The sequence below is a fragment of the Chiloscyllium plagiosum genome, unplaced genomic scaffold (genome assembly GCF_037043375.1).
Source record: "Chiloscyllium plagiosum isolate Xiang-an unplaced genomic scaffold, Cpla_swu_hap1 HiC_scaffold_35, whole genome shotgun sequence".
Lineage (NCBI taxonomy): Eukaryota > Metazoa > Chordata > Chondrichthyes > Orectolobiformes > Hemiscylliidae > Chiloscyllium > Chiloscyllium plagiosum.
This window is the reverse complement of record NW_028270173.1, coordinates 17,977,035-17,996,852: the sequence shown is the minus strand read 5'-3', so window position 1 is coordinate 17,996,852 and position 19,818 is coordinate 17,977,035. Positions and strand designations below refer to the sequence as shown.

The window sequence follows — 19,818 nt, the reverse complement described above, 5'->3', positions numbered from 1 at the left end:
AAAGAGAGGGAGTGGGGAAAGAGAGGGAGTGGGGAAAGAGAGGGAGTGGGGAAAGAGAGGGAGTGGGGAAAGAGAGGGAGTGGGGAAAGAGAGGGAGTGGGGAAAGAGAGGGAGTGGGGAAAGAGAGGGAGTGGGGAAAGAGAGGGAGTGGGGAAAGAGAGGGAGTGGGGAAAGAGAGGGAGTGGGGAAAGAGAGGGAGTGGGGAAAGAGAGGGAGTGGGGAAAGAGAGGGAGTGGGGAAAGAGAGGGAGTGGGGAAAGAGAGGGAGTGGGGAAAGAGAGGGAGTGGGGAAAGAGAGGGAGTGGGGAAAGAGAGGGAGTGGGGAAAGAGAGGGAGTGGGGAAGAGAGGGAGGGGGGGAAGAGAGGGAGGGGGGGAAGAGAGGGAGGGGGGGAAGAGAGGGAGGGGGGGGAAGAGAGGGAGGGGGGAAGAGAGGGAGGGGGGGAAGAGGGGGAGGGGGGGAAGAGGGGGAGGGGGGGGACGAGAGGGAGGGGGGGAAGAGAGGGAGAGGGGGAAGAGAGGGAGGGCGGGAGAGAGAGAGAGAGGGGAGAGAGGGGGGAGACACAGAGAAGGAAAGACAGAGAGGGAGAGATAGCAAGGAGTCCACTTTTCTTCCTTGAAGTGAAAAACTGCGAAAAAAGGCTTGTTGGTGTGTTCAGGCTTCACTGCAGCACAGAGCTGTTGTACTTTATTCAAGATTAAGAACAAACAACAAAAAAAAAAGAGTGCAACGCGGAGTTCCGCGGCGGGAGGAGAATAATTGAACAGTGTGGACAGTGAGTGGACTCACGATGGGGACCCACACAACATGGGAACCTTGCACTCGCTCCCTGGTCAGAAACTGGACAAGTCCAGTCGACGGTGGGGGTTTGGGGAGAGAACGGAGGCTGCACTATGAGGGCTCTTCAAAGGCAGTGTGTGTGTTTGGAAACCGCTCTGCGCTGTATTCCGGGTCTTCCCTTATCCTCTTCTGGATGTCGGACTGGATCTGAAAGGAGAGGTGGGAAAAGAGGGAAAATCAACACGATCACTTCGAGTCCTCCCCTCGCCACCTCCCTTCCCAGGATCAGGGCAGCGCTTGGAGCGGCCACTGGGCCCATCAAATTCACACTGGCTCCTTCTAAAAACCGTTAAGTTGCACTCCTGTGCTCTTTTCCCCATGTCAGTGCTATGCGCAGGACTGCCACTTTCTGTTCCCACCATTGTCAAAACAACAGCTCTCTGGTTTGGCTGCCCAAGGTGCATTTATCAAACACAGTAAGGTTACCCCTTGGGAGGTATCACAGCTTAGTCCAAACATGTCTTTATCCTCCACAGGATAGTGATCAGTAGCAGCGATCGGATAGACAGGGTGGCTTTATTCATTGGTGTATTGAGTATAGGAGTTGGGAGGTGATGTTGAGCCTCTGCAGGACATTGGTGAGGCCACCTTTGGAATTCTGTGTTCAGTTCTGGTCTCCCTGCTATACGAAAGATGCCATTAGACTTGAAACTGTGCAGAAAAGATATATGAGGATGTTACCAGGGTTGGAAGGTTTGAGCTATAGGGAGAGGCCGAACAGGCTGGGACTGTTGGAGACTAAGGCGTGATCTTATAAAGGTTTATAAGATCATGAGGGGCATGGATAGGCGAAGAGGCAAAGTCTTTTCCCCAGGGTAGGGGAGCCCAAAAACTGGAGGGCATAGGTTTAAGGTGAGAGGGGAAAGATGTAAACAGGACCCAAGGGGCAATTTTTTCACACAGAGGATGGTGCGTTTATGTAACGAGCTGCCAGATGAAGTTGGAAGAGGTTGGTATAATTACAGCATTTAAAAGGCATCTGGATGGGTACATGAATAGGGAGGGTTGAGAGAAATATGGGCCAAGTGCTGGCAAATGGGACTAGATTAACGTTTCTGGTTGACATGGACAAGTTGGACCGAAGGGTCCGTTTCCGTGCTGTTTAACTCTATGACTGTACCCCGCTCTTGAGTGTGGAACGCAGGGTGAGGAGATGACGGAGTGGTATTACTGCTAAGACAATAAAACCAGGTAATATTCTTGTGATCCAGATCAAATCCCATCATTACAGATGGTAGAATTTGAATTAGTGATGGCCATGAAAACTATGCTGATCGTCAGAAAGACCCAACTGGTTCACTGATTTCCTTGAGGGACGGAAATCTCCGTCTTTACCTGTTCTGGCCTACGTATGACTTCACAGACCCAAAGCAATAGGGTTTCAGTTTCCCACTGGGCAACTAGGGACAGGCAGTAAATGCTGGCCTGGCCTGGTCAGTCAAGCCCAAATCCCGTGAATGAATAAACATAAAAATATAAATGCCCTTTGTTTTTTTTTTTATGTTTAAGATGAGGAATCAACCAATGCCTCAGTTTTAAAGCTTCCATCCTTATGGTCAACTCCTTCCGTTGCTCCACCTTTCCTGCCTCTCTAACCGCCGTCAGCTCTGCAAGGTGTGAGGTGCGATGACCCACAAGGTGGACAGGGATTGTAAGCCGTACTGTCAAAGGGCAGGAGGAATGAGGGGGCCCTGGACAGCTGAAGGCACACACCCCCTCTCCTCGCTAGCCCCACCTGAGTTGACAGAACAATTAAAAATCAGCGAGAGCGTTCCCAATATCTGGGGAGACTGCCCCCTCGAACAGATCTGTCACAGAAACTCAAGGGAAAGGTCACTGTCTGATGGAGGGAACATTTCCCACCTCCAGCCTTCAACACTCCACTAGTGTTGGCACTTGCTGTTGCTCCTTTAGGCCTTCCAAGCAGCGCTGAAGCGAGGTTTGTCGGCGTCTCCTCATTCTTTGCTCCGAAAGCTACAGAATTCTCCCTTCTCCCCCCCACCTGAGTTCTCCGACAATCTCCGCACCCCAGATCTGAGCTAACCCAGTTTCCATCACTTTGGGAAATTTTACCTGTTGCCTGTAGGCTTCTTGGGCCTCTGCTTTCTCCAGGTCCCGAGCCAGACTTTCCACGCTGGTGACCGGCTTGACGCCGACCGCTTTGGCAGCTTTACCCACGGCATCCGCCAGAGAGAGTTGTGGCCCTTCACCCTGCATCGTCTGCAACAGAGAGAGAAGGAACCTCTCACTCAACACAGCGACTGCCAGGAGAGAGCTCACTACCACTCGCACATCACACCACTGCTGAAGCGTACCCTGTAACCTTCTGTTTAAACTTGAAGGTCTTTTATACAACATAGAACAAAATAGTGTGCTGCAATTCAACAATGTTGGGGTAGAGGAGATAGGATCAGGGTATCACACCAGTGAAGGACTGCGTTGGTCCGATCCACATCTCCATTTCTGGCCAGCACCATGGAGTGTCAAGAGAGGGGTGATAGAAAAACATAGACAGCAGTCACCAGGACTAAAGGATTTAACCAGGTTGATCAAGAAAACCTATTTCCTCTGATGCAAAATTAGAGCTAGGTCATTCGAGGTAGTGCCAGGAAGCACTTATGCAAATTATGGCGGAAATTTAAAATTCGCTCACTTAAAATAGTCGGCCTCTGCCTGCGTCTGTCGGGTAACAGTATGAATGACCACAGAACCAAGGCAGATAGATGGAGTTACATGAAAAACATCAGCTCTGACCTCATTGAATGGAAGGACACCTAAAGTGTTAGCTTTCCTGTCAACCTGACTGACTTACTGCATAGTCCAGGCAGCAGGCATAAAGCTTTTCCTCAGGAATACTGGGAAACTGTTCCAGGGCAACTGGAGAATTGCTTTTTACTAAAACGTACAGACTGCAGAGGCGTTGGCCAAGATAATTCATGAAGTTCGTTGTTGCACCATCAGTAAATTGACGTTACAGTGAATACAACAGGAAACTGGCTCACATATACATTTCCAGCCCAAATGTTTACTTAACCAGATCCAATAGTAAACACTGATGTAAAAGTGACAGGATATTTGCGTGTCCCCAAGGCTTTTAATGTCATCGTACAACAGGGGGCCAATTTTTAAAATATAGTCTCAGGAGAAGAACCAAAAAGGCCATTATTTTGTTGTCTGTCCCGAACTGCACGGACTTTCTGGGTCATTTCAGACGATGGTCAAGCTTACTGTGGGCCTGTAGTCACGTGTAAGCCTAACCAGGTAAGGGCGGCAGATTTTCCTTCCTAGAGGGCGTTTGACAATCAGATGGGTTTTTTTTTAAAATGACAATTGAAGCCAGCTCCATAGTCACCATCCCCGAGAGCAGCTTTCTATCCCAGATTTCATTAAACAAATTTAAACGTCAGCAAATGATTGGTCACTGGCTGCAGCACATCGAGCACTGCATCCCGAAAAATGGGATGCCACAGAGCCAAGTAAAACCTTGACTGATTTTGACCTGCTTTAAAGCAACATACAGCACACGGTGAGGCCACTCTGCTCTCTCTTTGTCATAGAGTTACACAATCTTAATCCTCTCCCAATGGCGACAGACCCCGCAAACTGTCCTTTCCAAGTAATGCATACAATCCCTCTGCAAACAAGCTGCTGTTTCCACCACCCTTGCCTGGGAAGTGCATTGCAGATCCTAACTTGCTAGCTATTCACTCTCTCTCCTGCTGCTTTCTGAGCCAATTCTTCTACATGTCTTTTGTGGTCACTGAATGGTAATCATTTTCTCCTCATTGACTCTGTCAGAACACTACTCATTCATGCCTTAACCTGCCCTCCGAGAGCAATCTCAGCTTCTCCACACAGCTCCCATCCCTTGTATCCTTTTGACAAATCTGTTTGGCGTCCTGCTCAAAACCTTGATTTTTTTTCTGAAGTGCAAGTTGAGGGTGAGGTAAGATATCCCAGATGAGTACAACCCACTGGTTTGAGATCTCTGTTAAATCCAGGGAACCGTGTACGTATTTGGATAGAATCAACTTGAGCCAGCTCATTTTCATTGTTCTCCTGGTACACTTACCGAATGCTTCGCGCACTGGTTAGTGACATACACACGGATAAGATCAAAGGGAAGGTGCATTACCTTGCGCCGTTTAGCTGGCATGCCGCTGAGGTAGGCATCACTGAGAGGAGGCTGCGGCTTCATCTTCCTCTGGCTCTGGATGTCCTGTCGGATTACGGGCACCCATTCCTGAGACGGAAAACAACAGGTCACAGACTGGCACTCTGAACCCACTGCCCTGCCCTGTTCCAGAGGGGCAGTGTGTCTGACCTAGTGCCCCCACCCAGTGCCAAATTTTGGGGTGGGGGCAGGGAGAGAGACAAAGGCAAAACCACTGTGCCACCCAATGCCAAAGGGGAAAGAATATCTGACCCAATGCCCCACACTGAGCCAAAGGGAAGACATCAGAGCCTGACCAACTGCCCGGCCCAGTTTCAGAGGGGGAAAGACAAAGTCTGACCCACTGCCCCAGCCAGTGCCAAAGGTGGGAGAACGACAGAATCTGACCCATTGTCCTGCCCAGTCCCAGAGGGGTAGTGTCTGCCCCACTGCCCTGCTCAGAACCCGAGGGGCAGAGTGCCTGACCCACCCAGTGCCACAGAGCGAATGAGCTCTGGTGATCTACTGTTCTTCCCAGTCCCAAGGGCTGTATCGGACCCACTGGCTCTACCCTGTCCCGGGGCAAGACAGTGTCTGACTTTGGGGACTGGGGGCAATTTGCACCCACTGAACTGCACAACCTGCAAGTTAACACCCTCCCAGGGGTGACAAACAAAACGCAGATCTTTTGTTTTCCTGGCCGGGGCTCTTCCTACAGAGAGCCATGGGATAATTTCACGCAGGGCTTAAAAATTACGAAGGGATTGGTGGGGGAGCCGTGAAGGAAAGGTTTCCACAGGTGGCAGGTGGGTGGGGGAGAGGGGATGGGGGTAGAGCGAAACCCGAGGTCACAAACAGAAAACAGTCGTCAGCAAAATCCAATAGTGAATTCAGGAGAGAGTTTACTCCTCGGAGCTCGGTGAGAATGTGGAACGGGATCGTTAAAGTTGAGCAGCGTAACTGTGCCGAAGGGACAGCCAGGTAAATACAGGAGAGCTGAGGAGGGGTCGGTGACTGAGGGGAGCAACAGAAGCCTCGGTGAACCAGTGCAGACAGGTGACCCGTTCCTGCGCTGCGCAGGCGGCAAAACTCACCGGCGGCACAGCGGCCACCCAGGGCTCTGCCTCGGAGCCTTCCCTCTGTGCAGCGTCCGCTCCCATCGATACGGCAGGCTCTGTTGACATCACCTCCTCCGCGGTGGTGGCGGGAGCGGGAGACGCAGTCGAGTCCTTCCTCTGTCGGCCAAAACAGGGGAGACAAAAAAAAAACACCCTAAATCACTGGGGTTAGAGAGTCCGGGGCGGGGGGTGGGGGGGAGCTACAGGAGGTCGTGAGCGAAAAGCAACTGGCGCCTACGTCAACTCTCAACTAACAGGAAATAAAACAGAGGGCACAGACGCATCAGCAAACAAGAGGGAAGAAAATGACAGGTCCTGTTTGAGATGACAGCCCCTGCGCAGGATTTTGATTTAGCTGGTGAGGAACGCGGGCCACGATCCCAGAAGAGCTTCGGGATGAGGAAATTGGAATTCCGATTCAATACCAAAGAGGCGGGTGGCAAAAGCCAACCAGTGGCCAGGGTCTCAACACAATGGGGTTTCTCGACCATACAAGGAAGTCACTTGGCCCATCAAGTCCAAGTCGGCCCCCCCCACCCCAGCACAGCAATCCAGACCGACCCACTGTCTCTACGTGGTGCCTGTAGCCATAGAGACGTACAGCACAGATACAGACCTTTCGGTCCAACTCGTCCATGCTGACCAGATACCCTAAACTGATCTAGTCCCATTTGCCAGCATATGGCCCACATCCCTCTGGACCCTTCCTATTCATATACCCATCCAGTTGCCTTTTAAATGCTGTAATTGTACCAGCCGCCACCACTTCCTCTGGCAGCTCATTCCATACACACACCATGCTCTGTGTGAGAAAGTTGCCCCTTAGATTTCTTTTAAACCTTTCCGCCTCTCACTTTAAACTCTCTCGCTTTTGACTCCCCCACCCCTAGTGAAAAGAGCATACCTATTCACCTTATCCATGCCCCTCATAGTTTTTTTAAACATCTATAAAGCTCACCCCTCAGCCCTGTTTGTCCCAGCCTATTCAGCCTCTCCCTACAGCTCAAATCCTCCAACCCTGGTAACATCCTTGTAAATCTTTTACGAACGCTTTCAACTTTCACAACATCTTTCCTACAGCAGGGAGACCAGAACTGAACGCAGTAATTGAAAAGTGCCCTGCACGTTTATTTTCATCGAAGCCAAATTTCCCTTCAAAATCACTGATAGTTTCTCGCGTCCTCCCCCACTCCGCTAACATTGGCTGCAAGTTGCCCTGACTGCATCGAAGGAGGTGTCGGTGCCATTGTAGGATTTCGACCATCCCCAGACTGTCGCTGCACAGTGCTTAGTGAATCAAAGCCACAAGGAATACTGATTGCAGCTTGTTAATCCTATGCATTCTCAGCCATACTCTCATCTCCCCATCCAAAGCTGTCTTAAAGCAGGAGGAGCTATGTGTGGGGCCCTATCATTACCTGCCTGTGCTTGCCTTTTGACAAGAGTTGGCTCTATCAGATAACCTCTGCCAACTACTCCGGACCTTGAATTTTTAAAAAAAAAATCTATTTTTCTAATGAACCCATTCAGACATGTAATACACACTTACACGGTGGGACTTGAACATGGGTGGTCTGGTACAGGGGAAGGGACATTACCACCGTGCCTCAAGAGGATGCCAAGGACTTTGAAAGATAACGGTGGGAAGTCCCCACCAATTACCTCGTCAGAGTAACACATTGCTGGCCTTTAAGAATTGCGTGCAAAGTAAACATTTCTGATCAGCTCATTGCTTTTAAAACACTGGGGGGCTTCTCATGTTACCTGTGGTGCTTCCTGCACAGTCTCCTCAGACTCTGTTGGATGTTCCTCCACACGGTCCTCAGACATGTTCTGCATTAAAGGGGGCACTGTTAGAGTTGCACATAGAATAACAGAATCCCTACAGTGTGGAAACAGGCCCTTCGGCCCAACAGGTCCACACCGACTCTCTGAAGAGTAACCCACCCAGACCCATTCCCCTACATTTACCTAACTTACACATACCTGGACACTGTGGAGCTATTTAGCATGGCCAATACACCTGACCAGCACATCTTTAGACTGTGGGAGGAAACCAGAGTTATCTTTCAGATCGACGGTCTCCCTCACCAAGACCTCTCCCCTTCTGATTCGTTCCAGTCATTTACGTTCATACCTCAAAGCAGCTTTTCTGGTCTTTATCGCAGTGTTGGCTGGGGGACCTCAGAGAGTGGTGGGTGTATGGAATGCTCTGCCCCAGAAAGCTGTGGAGGCCAAGTCTCTGGATACTTCAAAGAAAGAGTTGGATAGAGCTCTTAAGGATAGTGGAATCAAGGGTTATGGGGATAAGGCAGGAACAGGATACTGATTGAGGATGATCAACCATGATCATAATGAATGGCGGTGCTGGCTCGAAGGGCAGAATGGCCTACTCCTGCACCTATTGTCTATTGCTGCATTTTCCAGTACAGAACAGCCACTACATGCTAAACACAATCTACCGACTGTAAACGAGATTGGGGATGCTACATCCATGAAAGTTCACGCAGCAATGCCTCGGAGGTAACACTCCGAACACACACACACACACACACACACACACACACACACACACACACACCCGCTCTCTCGGGTACCTAACTCCGGGATGCAGAGATGTTTTACCTCTTTACCTGACTTGCTAGTGGATTACCTGCTGTGTTTCTGGCTCTTGGGCCGAAGGTTGCCTCCTCCTGACGTACTGCAGAATCTGCTCCTCTGTCACTGGCATGTGCTCCATGATCACTTGTAGCCTCATTGCCATCATAGTGGTCAGCCAGTTCACCAGCGAGGGGTTAACATCCACTGACATACGCCGCTGAGGTGGCGTTTGAGAAAAGCAGAACAGGAAGGAAAGGCAATTAGAATGCAGTGCTCCCAGCCTAAACCCACTTTGGAACATCAGAGCGTGTGGGTTGACAAACAAATTCTAATCGGTCAACGCCAGTGATCTGTTGCGCTGTTGCAAGGTTGGGAGGGGGGGGGGGTTCAGGTAAAACAAACCAAATCAAAGAACTGGAGAAAAAGGAGGGAAAAGGAAGCGAAAGAGAAAGGAGAGAAGTAGAAAGGAAGGGGCACGAACCATGGTCAGCTACATTTACATAATAGTGGTGGGCACTTGGAACGCGTTGCCAGCAGAGGTGGTAGAGGCAGGCACGGCAGATTCGTTTAAGATGCGCTTGGACAGATGCATGTGTAGGTGGGGAGCAGAGGGACACAGATGCTTAGGAATTGACCAACAGGTGTAGACAGTACATTTGGATCAGCTCAAGCTTGGAGTGCCGAAGGGCCTGTTCCTGGGCTGTAAACTTTCTTTGTTCTTTAGCTTAAATACAGCAGTCGTTTCAGGCTGTGATACTAGAGCGCGGTCAGACTGTCAGGAACTCAGATTTGTTTTGGAGTCTTTAATGGGATTGCAAGAACAAAAATTGGTTGTTCATCCCTAACCGTCCCTTGGACTCAGTGGCATGCTAGGACGACTTTTCGGCGTACAGTTAACCACAATGCTGAGGGGGCCTGGGGTCATCTTGTTCAGTCCAGGTAACGGGGGTAAGATTCAATTCTCTGAAGGACATCAATAAACTAAAAAGAGATTTTCAACAACCATCAAAAATTGCTTCGTGGTCACTGTTAACTTTATACGTCCAAATTATTAATAAGGCTAAATTAATTAATTAATTATTGAAATTAAATTCCACCAGACGCTGTGGTGGATTTGAATCTATGTTGTCAGAACATGTGCTCAGGCCTCAGGATGACTAGGGATGGGCACAGCAATTCAGACAGCATCCGAGGACAGGCAAAATCGACGTTTCGGGCAAAAGCCCTTCATCAGGAAGGGCTTTTGCCCGAAACGTCGATTTTGCCTGTCCTCGGATGCTGCCTGAATTGCTGTGCTCTTCCAGCACCACTGATCCAGAATCTGGTTTCCAGCATCTGCAGTCATTGTTTTTACCTCAGGATGACTACACCAGTGACTTCACTACCACTCTACTGTCTACATTGGGATGAGGAACAAGTGGAATTAAGTTCAGATGTATATTTCAGATTTATCAGCTGCTACGGTGGAAGTTGACCTCATAATCCAGAGGCATTAGCTTGGACCTCCCCAGCGATGTTGCCCTTGTGCCACCATCACCACCTGCTGCCATTTACAGAGATTTTGTTCCGCCCCCGAACGCAAAGGTTCACTTACGATCCGATCATTGATGACTGTAGTCAACGCACTCTGCTCTCCTCGTAGACTGTAGAGGTTCAGCGCTAAGCACTCAAACAGAGCCTGATTACACAGCTCCAGAAGTCGGTGACCAAAACTAGCGTCTGTGGGAAGAGAGAGACATCAGAGAGGACACAAAGCCTGGTCAGGTGTGACAAAGAGGGCAAGAGCAAACAAACGAAGGAGTGACTGAACGAGCAAAGAGTTTCTCTTCTGCTCCCTGACAGCTCAGTGGGTCAAATCCAACGGTATTGGCTGATCTCAACCAACTGGCCTCAGAAACCCCTGCAGTTTGCAGGCGTGAGGAAAACTTTACGGGATTTCTGCCCCCATTAATCATCCCTGGACTTCCAAGGAACCGGCAGTTGCATCACCCTGGGGAGGATGAGATGAGGCTTGTGAATCAGGTGAAACAATCGCGCAGACCCCAACCCACACTCGACCGACAATCCCGGAGCGACTCAAGCTCCTGTGTGAACTGAAGGCCAGCAGAAAGCTAGTGTAGTGGAGAGGAAGGAGCAAGAGATGGAAGTAGAGAAGGGTCAGCAAAAGAGAACAAATAAACAAGGACAGCAGCAAGACAAGCACACAGTACCCGTGCACTGGAGAATGTGTGTAGCAATCCGATTGAACTGCTCCCTCAAGAATTCCAAATTTGTACTGGTGATGTCTACTTCATCTCGCACAACCACAGACGCCTCGAGAGAAAACAAACAACATTAGCAAGCAGCACCGCTTTATATCAGGCAATTTATTACCATCAAAATCAGCTATCAGGCCCCAGGCAATTCATAGAACATAAAACATTACAGCGCAGTACAGGCCCTTCGGCCCTCAATGTTGCGCCAACCTGTGGAACCAATCTGAAGCCTATCTGTCCTACACGATTCCATGCTCGTCCATATGCCTATCCAATGGCCATTTAAATGCCCTTAAAGTTAGTGAGTCTATTACTGTTGCAGGCAGTGTGTCCCACGCCCCTACTACTCTCTGAGTAAAGAACCTACCTCTGACATCTTTCTATATCTATCAACCCTCAATTTAAAGCTATGCCCCCTCATGATAGCCATCACTATCCGAGGAGAAAGGCTCTCACTGTCCACTCAATCTAACCCTCTGATTATCTTAAATGTCTCAATTAAGTCACACCTCAATTTTCTTCTCTCTAACAAAAACAGCCTCAAGTCCCTCAGTCTTTTTTCCATACCAGGTAACATAGAAGTAAATCTCTTCTGAATCCTTTCCAAATCTTCCACATCCTTCCTATAATGCAGTGACCAGAACTGTACGTAATACTCCAAGTGTGGCCACACCAGAGTTTTGTACAGCTGCAGCATGACCTCGTGGTTCCAAAACTCAATCCCTCTACTAATAAAAGCTAACACACAGTATGCCTTCTTAACAACCCTATCAACCTGGGTGGCAACTTTCAGGGATCTATGTGCACGGACACAGAAATCCCTCTACTCATCTACATGACCAAGAATCTTACCACTAACCCAGTATTGCTATTGCTCCTTCCAAGTGAAACGTCTCACACTTTTCCACATTAAACTCCATTCGCCACCTCTCAGCCCAGCTCTGCGGCTTATCTATATTGCTCTGTAAACTACAACATCCTTCAGCACCACCACAACTGTACCGCCTTTAGTGTCATCTGCAAATTTACTAACCCATCCTGCTACGCCCTCATCCAGGTCACTTATGAAAATGACAAACAGCAGTGGCCCCAAAACAGACCCTTGCAGTACACCACTAGTAACTGAACTCCAGGATGAACGTTTCCCATCAACCACCACTGTCTTCTTTCTTTTTTCATAAAGGGTAGGGACAGTTGGAATGCACCCCAGGCCAGGGCATCTCTCTCGTGTCTGCTTCCACTCTGCCCTGTACCAGCTCAGCACCAACTGCTGGGCATGCAACTTGCTGCCAACTGCCTCATTCCCATTACAGAAGCAAAGCTTTAACAGCCCGAGAGCTCAGGATGCCAGTTTGCTCACTGAGCTGGAAGGGTTGTTTTCAGACGGTTCCTCACCATGCTCGGTAACATTATCAGTGAGCCTCTGGTGAAGCGCTGGTGTTATGTCCCACTTTATACATGTGTGTCGTGGTCTCAGAAAGCAGGACGTAACACCAGCGCTTCACCAGAGGCTCACTGATGACGTTAACTAGCATTGTGGCAAAATGTCTGAAAACAAACCTTCCAGCTCAGCGAGCAAACTTGCAACCTGAACCTCAACCTCAGCTACAAACCTGCAAGCCTCAAGAGCCGCGGATGGACCGAAGACCTGGGACAACGACTCATGAGCACTGGTCTGAAGGAGATCACATTTCTTGTTGGCATGGCAAGGTGGTACAGGACCAGAGGGGAATCTACGGCTATCTTATGACAAGTCCAGTTATGATCGGGAAATAGTCAGAGAACAAAGAAAATTTACAACCCAGGAACAGGCCCTTCGGCCCTCCAAGCCTGAGCCGATCTAAATGCACTTTCTAAACCTGTCACCCAATTCTTAAGCATCAGTATCCCTCTGCTCCCCACCTACTCATGCATCTGTCCAGATTCATTTTAAATGAATCTACTGTGCCTGCCGCTACCACCTCTGCTGGCAATGCGTTCCAGAGCCCACCACCCTCCGTGTGAAGTACTTGCCGCGTGTATCCCCCTCAAACATTTCACCTCTCGCCTCGAAAGCGTGACCTTTCGTTATTGAATCTTTCACCCTGGGAAAAAGCTTATCTTTATCTACCTGTCTATATGCTTCATATGAAAACAAACCTAACCTACTCAACCTCTTTTCATAACTAGCACCTTCCATACCAGGCAACATCCTCATAAACCTTCTCTGCACCCTCTCCAAAGTGTCCACTTCCTTTTGGTAATATGGCGACCAGAACTGTACATAGTATTCGAATGTGGCCGAACCAACGTCATGTACAATTTTAACATGACTTGCCAGCTCTTATACTCAATACCCCGTCTGATGAAAGCAAGCATATTATATGCATTCTTGACCACACTATTCATCTGTGCAGCAACCTTCAGGGTACAATGGACCTGAACTCCCAGATCTCTCTGCTCATCAACTTTTCCCAAGGCTCTTCCGTTTACTGTATAATTCGCTCTAGAGGTGGCACCAGCCAATGTCTATGACCCTCAGGAGCCAAACACAGCCAGATCACGCATCCTTGAGCCTCCTTTGTCTGTGCTAAGCAGAATTGTAATAACTTCACTGATTGTCCTGTGTTGTGGCTTGGCAGGGGTTAATAAGCGGCAGCTTTGGTGACCAAGTTTGAAACTGAAGTTGGCAGAACCTGCTATCCAGTTGGAAGCAGGTGTCCCAGAGATGTTTGAAGGAGATGACAGACCATGTGGCAATTCCATACACTCAGCCGAACTGAGAGGCAAGAAACTACAGTGCGTCCGTAAAGTCACTGGCCTGCTTTGGTAAGTATTATGTTGTAAGTTTAGTGAGTTATCTCGCCAGTTATTTCCTGTGGCCCTACTGGTTCAAGTCCCAAGCAAACACACAGATACTGAGTGGGAGTTTAAACTGCAGCCTCAATGTTACCATGACGATCTGGAACACATTCGCCTGGAATTGTGGGACAGGATCATATAGTGCAGAGCAGAAAATTACCCCACCCTACCCCTCCCTACAATCGCATCATGCCAAGGAGTTTACAGCACACTTACAAAACTTTCTTGGATGTACTCCTCTAGACCATTTATCAAGACGTCTGTTGATGCCTAGAATGAAAGGAACATGCATTTGGGTATCGTCTGATGTTAAAGGTCTGAAATCAATTCCAGCACAAACCAGAGTAACCATCTTAATCCATCACACTGTGTCGTCACCTCAGCCTGCTAATCATTGCTTCTGTGAAAAATAGTTTTGCCGCTATTGGTTGCTGCAGTGCACAAACCAATATAAAGCCAAAACTCACTGTGTAACAGATGAACACAGCAAAGGCTCATAGATCTGGGCCTGGAAGCAACCTGGTTAGATCAGCCCTGGTCAAATACCGTATTGAACAACTGAGCCAAAACCCTTTGATGAAATTCCAGTCTGCACGGAGGTGGGGGGTCCGAGAGGGGAGGGGGACACACGGGTCGAGAGAGGGAGAGGAGGAGGTGGGGGTGGGGGAGGAGGGAGGGAAGGGAAGGGAAGGGGGTGAAGTGGGAGGAGGGGGTTAGCAAGAAGGAAAGGAGAGCGAGAGAGGTGGGAGAGGAAAGGGGAGCATGGGGACAAGGAGAGATCTTGGCGATAGAGCGAGTGGAAAAGTCAGTTGGGATAAAAACGAAGGTGCGAGTGAGAGAGATGCATAGCGGGAGGGGAGGGAGGGAGGGGCAGGTAAACAAACAGGCAGAGCGGTGTGTCTCTGCTTACCCGGATGTTCTGCTCTGTTGGCTCCTGGTTGTTGAGGTACTGCTCCCGGAAAAAGCGGTTGAGCTGAGGTTGGATCCGTTGCAGGGGCTGGAACTGGCCGTGCAGCAACATGATCATATCCACCATGGAGAAGTTCTGGCAAATCAGGGACAGCAGGTCTCCGAAGAATCCTGCGAGGGACAAGAACGGCAGCTCAAGACGTGAAGGCTGGGCAAGAGGCAGGGAGGCAGGATAGAACATTTACATCAGAAACTGGGGGGCGGGGCAGTTCACCAGGAAACGCCAAGTGAACAAACGAGACTGAGAAATCAAGGAGATACTTTCTCAAAGGCAAACACTGAAGGGGGTGATGCAAATTTGGTAAACACAGCAAGCGTACCGTTGTCATTCCCAGAAAGCCTTGACTTTTAAAAAAATGAAAAGCACAACAACAAAGTCATAAGACACATAACACGCCAAAAAGCATGTTCACATTCGGAACCCTCTCTATGGCATCCTGTTCCTCCAGGGGAGGAAAGCTTTGAAGCCCAGAGAGCCGTGCATTCAGGGTGACTGGACGACAAACCCTCCACTCCGTTTGTCAAACCCGAACGCGGGAAGAGGGGCCAACGCACCGAGAGCGCCGTCTGCTCCCGGCTCGAAGATGTTGCTGGTGCCGCTCAGCCGCTGGATGAAGTCAGCGATGCTCTCGGTGCTGCCCTGCTGTGCGTTGAGCGAGCCCATCATGGAGGAGAGCACCCCCTGCACCACGCTGGTGAAGAACTCCGGAGTCAGGGTGTCCGCTCCCGCCTGCTGCTGCTGTCTGCCACCGGCCCGGTCCTGACCCGGCTGCGGCTGCGATGGTGGAGGAGGGGGGGCAGCGGGAGCCCCCTGAGCCGTCGGCTGGGAGGCTGCCGGGGCCGCCTGGGGAACCGTCACAGCTCCCTGCGCCGCCTGAGGAAGAAGGGAAGAGATGGTGAAGCCGAGTGAGTGGCTGACCCGGGGGACAAGCAGTTCTGTCCAGCGAGCCATTGACCCCCTGGGGCCCTTACACCACACAGTCACAGAGATGTACAGCATGGATACAGACCCTTCGGTCCATCTCATCCATGCCAACCAGATATACTAACTTAATCTCGTCCCATTTGCCAGCACTTGGCCCATATCCCTCCAAACCCTTCATAATCATATACCCATCCAGATGCCTTTTAAATGCTTTAATTGTACCAGCCTCCACCACTTCCTCTGATAGCTCATTCCACACATGTACAACCCTCTGCGTGAAAACGTTGCCCCTTCGGTCTCTTTTATATCTTTCCCCTCTCACCCTAAACCTATGCCCTCTAGTTCTGGACTTCCCCCACCCCTATCCATGCCCCTCATGATTTTATAAACCTCTAATAAGGTCACACCTCAGCTTCTGATGGTCCAGGGAAAATAGCCCCCACCTATTCAGCCACTCCCTATAGCTCAACTCTTGGCTAGGGACAGTAGGCGCGAGATTGGACAGGGGACGCAAAATGAGAGGGATCGCTTCTATCACACGTCCGAGAGTCAAACAAATCTGCGTACATGGTCCAGGTGTATAAATGGCAAGCGCTTTTCAACTGCATCACCCAGTCCAGAGGAAGCTCACTACCAGGCAATTCCTGGGATGCCTTTTGGAGGACAGCACAAGCCCGTGCCTTTAATCACTGGAGTTTAGGGGACGGACAGAAACAAAGGTGATTTGGAGAGAACGTTACCTCTCACAGGGGCATCTAGAAACAGACTGGACACAGCTTGAAATGGGGAGGGGGGGGGGAAAAAAGAGGGAGAGAAGGAGGAGGAATTTCTTCTGAGGGTTGTCAGCCTTTGGATCTCCCTGGCTGTTGACACAGCGGAGCCTGGGACACTCAACAGACTCAAGGCTGAGGCATGGAGCTTTTGGATGGGCGATAGTGTCAAGGTTTATAAGAAACAGGAGCAGGAGCAGGCCATTCGGCCCCTCGAGCCTGCTCTGCCACTCCACAAGACCGTGGCTGATGCTTCTACGCAGACTCAGCTCCACTTACCACCCCTTAATCCCTTTTACTGTTCAAAAATCTACCTTTGCCTTAAAAACATTCAACAAACTGCCTCAATGGTTTCACTGGGCAGGGAATTCCACAGATTCAAAACTCTTTGGGTGAAGAATTTCCTCCTCAGCTCAGTATGAAATGTGCTCCACCTTATTTTGAGGCTATGTCCCCAGTTCTAGTTTCAACCCCCAGTGGAAACAATCTTCCTGCTTCTCTTATCTGTTCCCTTCATAATTTTACACGTCTCTGCAAGATTTCCCCCCACCGTTCTTTGAAATTGCTACGAGCATAGTTCCAGGCTATTCAATCCCGGCTCATGAGCCATATCCGGAATCAACCCAGTGAACCCCCTCTGCGCCTTCTCCAGTGCCAGTAGATCCCTCCTCAAGTGTGGAGACTGAGACTGTACACAGTACTGCAGGGTGTGGCCTCACCCTTGTGCCGGGTGAGGGGCCACATTGACAGCAGACACCGAATGGCAGAATTGGCTCCATGGGCCAGATGGCCTACTCTCACATCCTTGTGCAAAGTAAAAATCTGCGCGGGCTGCAGCCCTGAAATAGACAGGAACAGAAACTCAGCATGGCCGGCAGCATCACTGGAGAGAAAGCAGGGTTAACGTTTCAAGTCCGGCGGGATTCCTCTTCTCTCCCGCAGATGCTGCCAGAATCTGTTGAGTTTCTCCGGCAACTTCGGTTTCCGTGCCTGCTTTGGGTGCTCAATGCCCAGTTTTGACCGACACAGGGAAAAATAGTCAGCAATGGGTTTGCTGGTAAGGGCTCAGAGGGTCGCGTTCACGCAGCAAATTTAGCTCCAGTTTTAAGTCGGTCACGTCTTAATGGTTCTGGGTATCTGGACTCTTTGAGAGACAGGGAGGACAGACTTGAACCACAGGCAACAGGCTCCACGGTTCACTCCTTGGGTGTGCTGTTGCTGCAGCAGTGAAACAAATTATAGCACAGGAGGCTCTCTGGACTCAAAGGATTTGGGACAAGGGCAGGAAAGTTGGGATTAGTGCGCTTTTGGTGGTAGCTGCATCAGTGTCTTTTCTGCGCCGTACGAACGCGATTCCTCTGCCTCACACTGGCTCTCTGCAAAACATAGCGAACGCTCCCAAACTCCACACCCACCTGCCCACGGTCCTCTCCCTTTCCCAGGACCACGCTCCCCGGTACAACTGTGACTCCCTGCAAACCATAATGAACAATCCCAAACTCCATACCCACCACCACCACCGCCGCCCTCCGGCCCGCTGCTCCTCTCCCTTTTCCATCACCACGCTCCCCCTCATATGACTGTGACTCTCTGCTTGCGCTGGTTCTCTGCAAAACACAGCGAACAATTCCAAACTCCACGCCCACCGCTGCCCTCCGGCCTCCACCCCGCTCCTTTCCCCCCTGGACTGCGATCCAGTCACCCTTACCCGCGAGAGAGTGACGGCCTCACCTGCAGGAACTCGGTCATGCCCTGGACAAAAGCCGGCATCCCCGGCAAGGTGACAGTGATGGTCGGCGAGCCCACGCCGCCGGCGCCCGCCGCCCCCAGCAGGTTGCCGAGGAGCTGCGAGAACTGGACATCGGGGGGGGCAGGGTGCTGCTGCTGCTGCTGCTGGCCGCCACCGTCCGCTGTGGCTGAGGCGGTGGTCCCGGTCGAGTTGGTGGTGGAGGTGGGGGCTTGGCCGGCCGTGGCTGACGTGGTGGTGGACGAGGCGGCCGTGGTGCTGGTGCCGGTAGCTGCCGAGGAGCCGCTGTCACTGGTCGGGGGCTGGGCTGCAAGAAACAGACGGCAGAGGAGGTGGGGCGGGGGGGGAGGAGGAGAGGGGGTGGGAGAGCATGAAACCACCCGGCAAACCCTTCGGAGTGTTGAAGAAATGCGACAGGGAAAGGGCAGGATAGGTCTTTTGTGTCTGTCTCACCGGCTAGTCTCTGAACCCTCGCAATCCCGGGGAGAATGGATTTAATGACCTGCGTGTCCTCCAACCATCGGAGAGAACATCAGAGTCAGAGAGATGTACAGCACAGAAACCGATCCTTTGGTCCAACCCGTCCATGCCAACCAGATATCCTAACCTAATCTAGTCCCACCTGCCAGCACCCGGCCCATATCCCTCCAAACCATTCCTATCCCTCCATATACCCATGCTGATACCTTTTAAATATTGCAATTGTACCAGCCTCCACCACTTCCTCTGGCAGCTCATACATGTACCCCCTCAGTGAAAAGGTTGCCCCTTAGATCCCTCTTATATCTTTCCCCCCCTTCACCCTAAACCTATGCCCTTTAGTTCCAGACTCCCCCATCCCACGAAAATTACTTTGTCTATTTATCGTATACATGCCCCTCAATTTTGAGAGAGATAGGGTCTCGGGAGCCAATTTGTCTTTTCAAGACCACAGAGAGTTTACTGAAGTGCCCCACGCCTGTCACAGCCTTCATCCGGCGGAAGACAACCGCGGAGGGACTGGTAGGCGATGCCCGAGTGGTATTCTCAATGGATCCAGGTCATGCTCAGGCTTGAATCCCGCCACGGCAGATGGTGGAATTTGTTTATTCAGGGAGGGAAGTTGCCATCTTTACTTCGTCTGGCCAATATGTGACTCCGGACCCGCAGCAATATGGTTGACTCTCGGCTGATCACCAGGCGATTATAAATGGGCAATAAATACTGGGACACTCTCATCCCATGAATGATTTTTTTAAAAAAACTTCCTAACACGTCAGTTCAGAAGCAGACATCAGCCTCAGACTGAAAAATTGCTTTAACCCCTCCTTTCGGGATAATAACCACTCCCACCTGACTGCCAGCACAGAATCGGTAGCTCCTTAATAAATGACTTTGAAAGCACCAGTACTCAAGCATTTGGTTAAGCTGCAAACGCCAAACCCTACTCTTAGAGAGTCAGTCAGTGAGAGACAGGGAGACATCACTAAATCCTGCAGAATGAGCTCACAAATCGACCTGTCTTGCCAAGATCCAGCATCTCTCATGGCTTACGTGATCACACAAAACACCACACGGTGTAGAATTCACAGGCCATTCATCCCGACAGGTTCGTGCTAGCC

General features: G+C 50.5%; 1 protein-coding gene across 4 annotated transcripts in view; it reads right to left on the bottom strand.

Moving 5' to 3' along the window:
• Positions 1 to 640: 640 nt before the first annotated feature.
• Positions 641 to 19,818, bottom strand: part of LOC122541405 (large proline-rich protein BAG6-like) — a 49,696-nt gene continuing 30,518 nt past the window's right edge. For 3 of the 4 annotated variants that reach the window (XM_087979330.1, XM_087979332.1, XM_087979331.1), the window contains exons 11-22: positions 18,202 to 18,524; positions 15,331 to 15,649; positions 14,717 to 14,886; positions 14,023 to 14,076; positions 10,921 to 11,023; positions 10,305 to 10,429; positions 8,763 to 8,927; positions 7,874 to 7,942; positions 6,086 to 6,226; positions 4,974 to 5,081; positions 2,912 to 3,058; positions 641 to 985 (exon numbers count right to left, since the gene is read on the bottom strand). In XM_087979330.1, coding sequence (XP_087835456.1) covers positions 890 to 985; positions 2,912 to 3,058; positions 4,974 to 5,081; positions 6,086 to 6,226; positions 7,874 to 7,942; positions 8,763 to 8,927; positions 10,305 to 10,429; positions 10,921 to 11,023; positions 14,023 to 14,076; positions 14,717 to 14,886; positions 15,331 to 15,649; positions 18,202 to 18,524 — 1,820 coding nt within the window. In that variant the 3' untranslated portion in view covers positions 641 to 889. The remainder of the gene's footprint in view (positions 986 to 2,911; positions 3,059 to 4,973; positions 5,082 to 6,085; positions 6,227 to 7,873; positions 7,943 to 8,762; positions 8,928 to 10,304; positions 10,430 to 10,920; positions 11,024 to 14,022; positions 14,077 to 14,716; positions 14,887 to 15,330; positions 15,650 to 18,201; positions 18,525 to 19,818) is intronic. The other variant, XM_087979333.1, reaches the window with a different exon arrangement.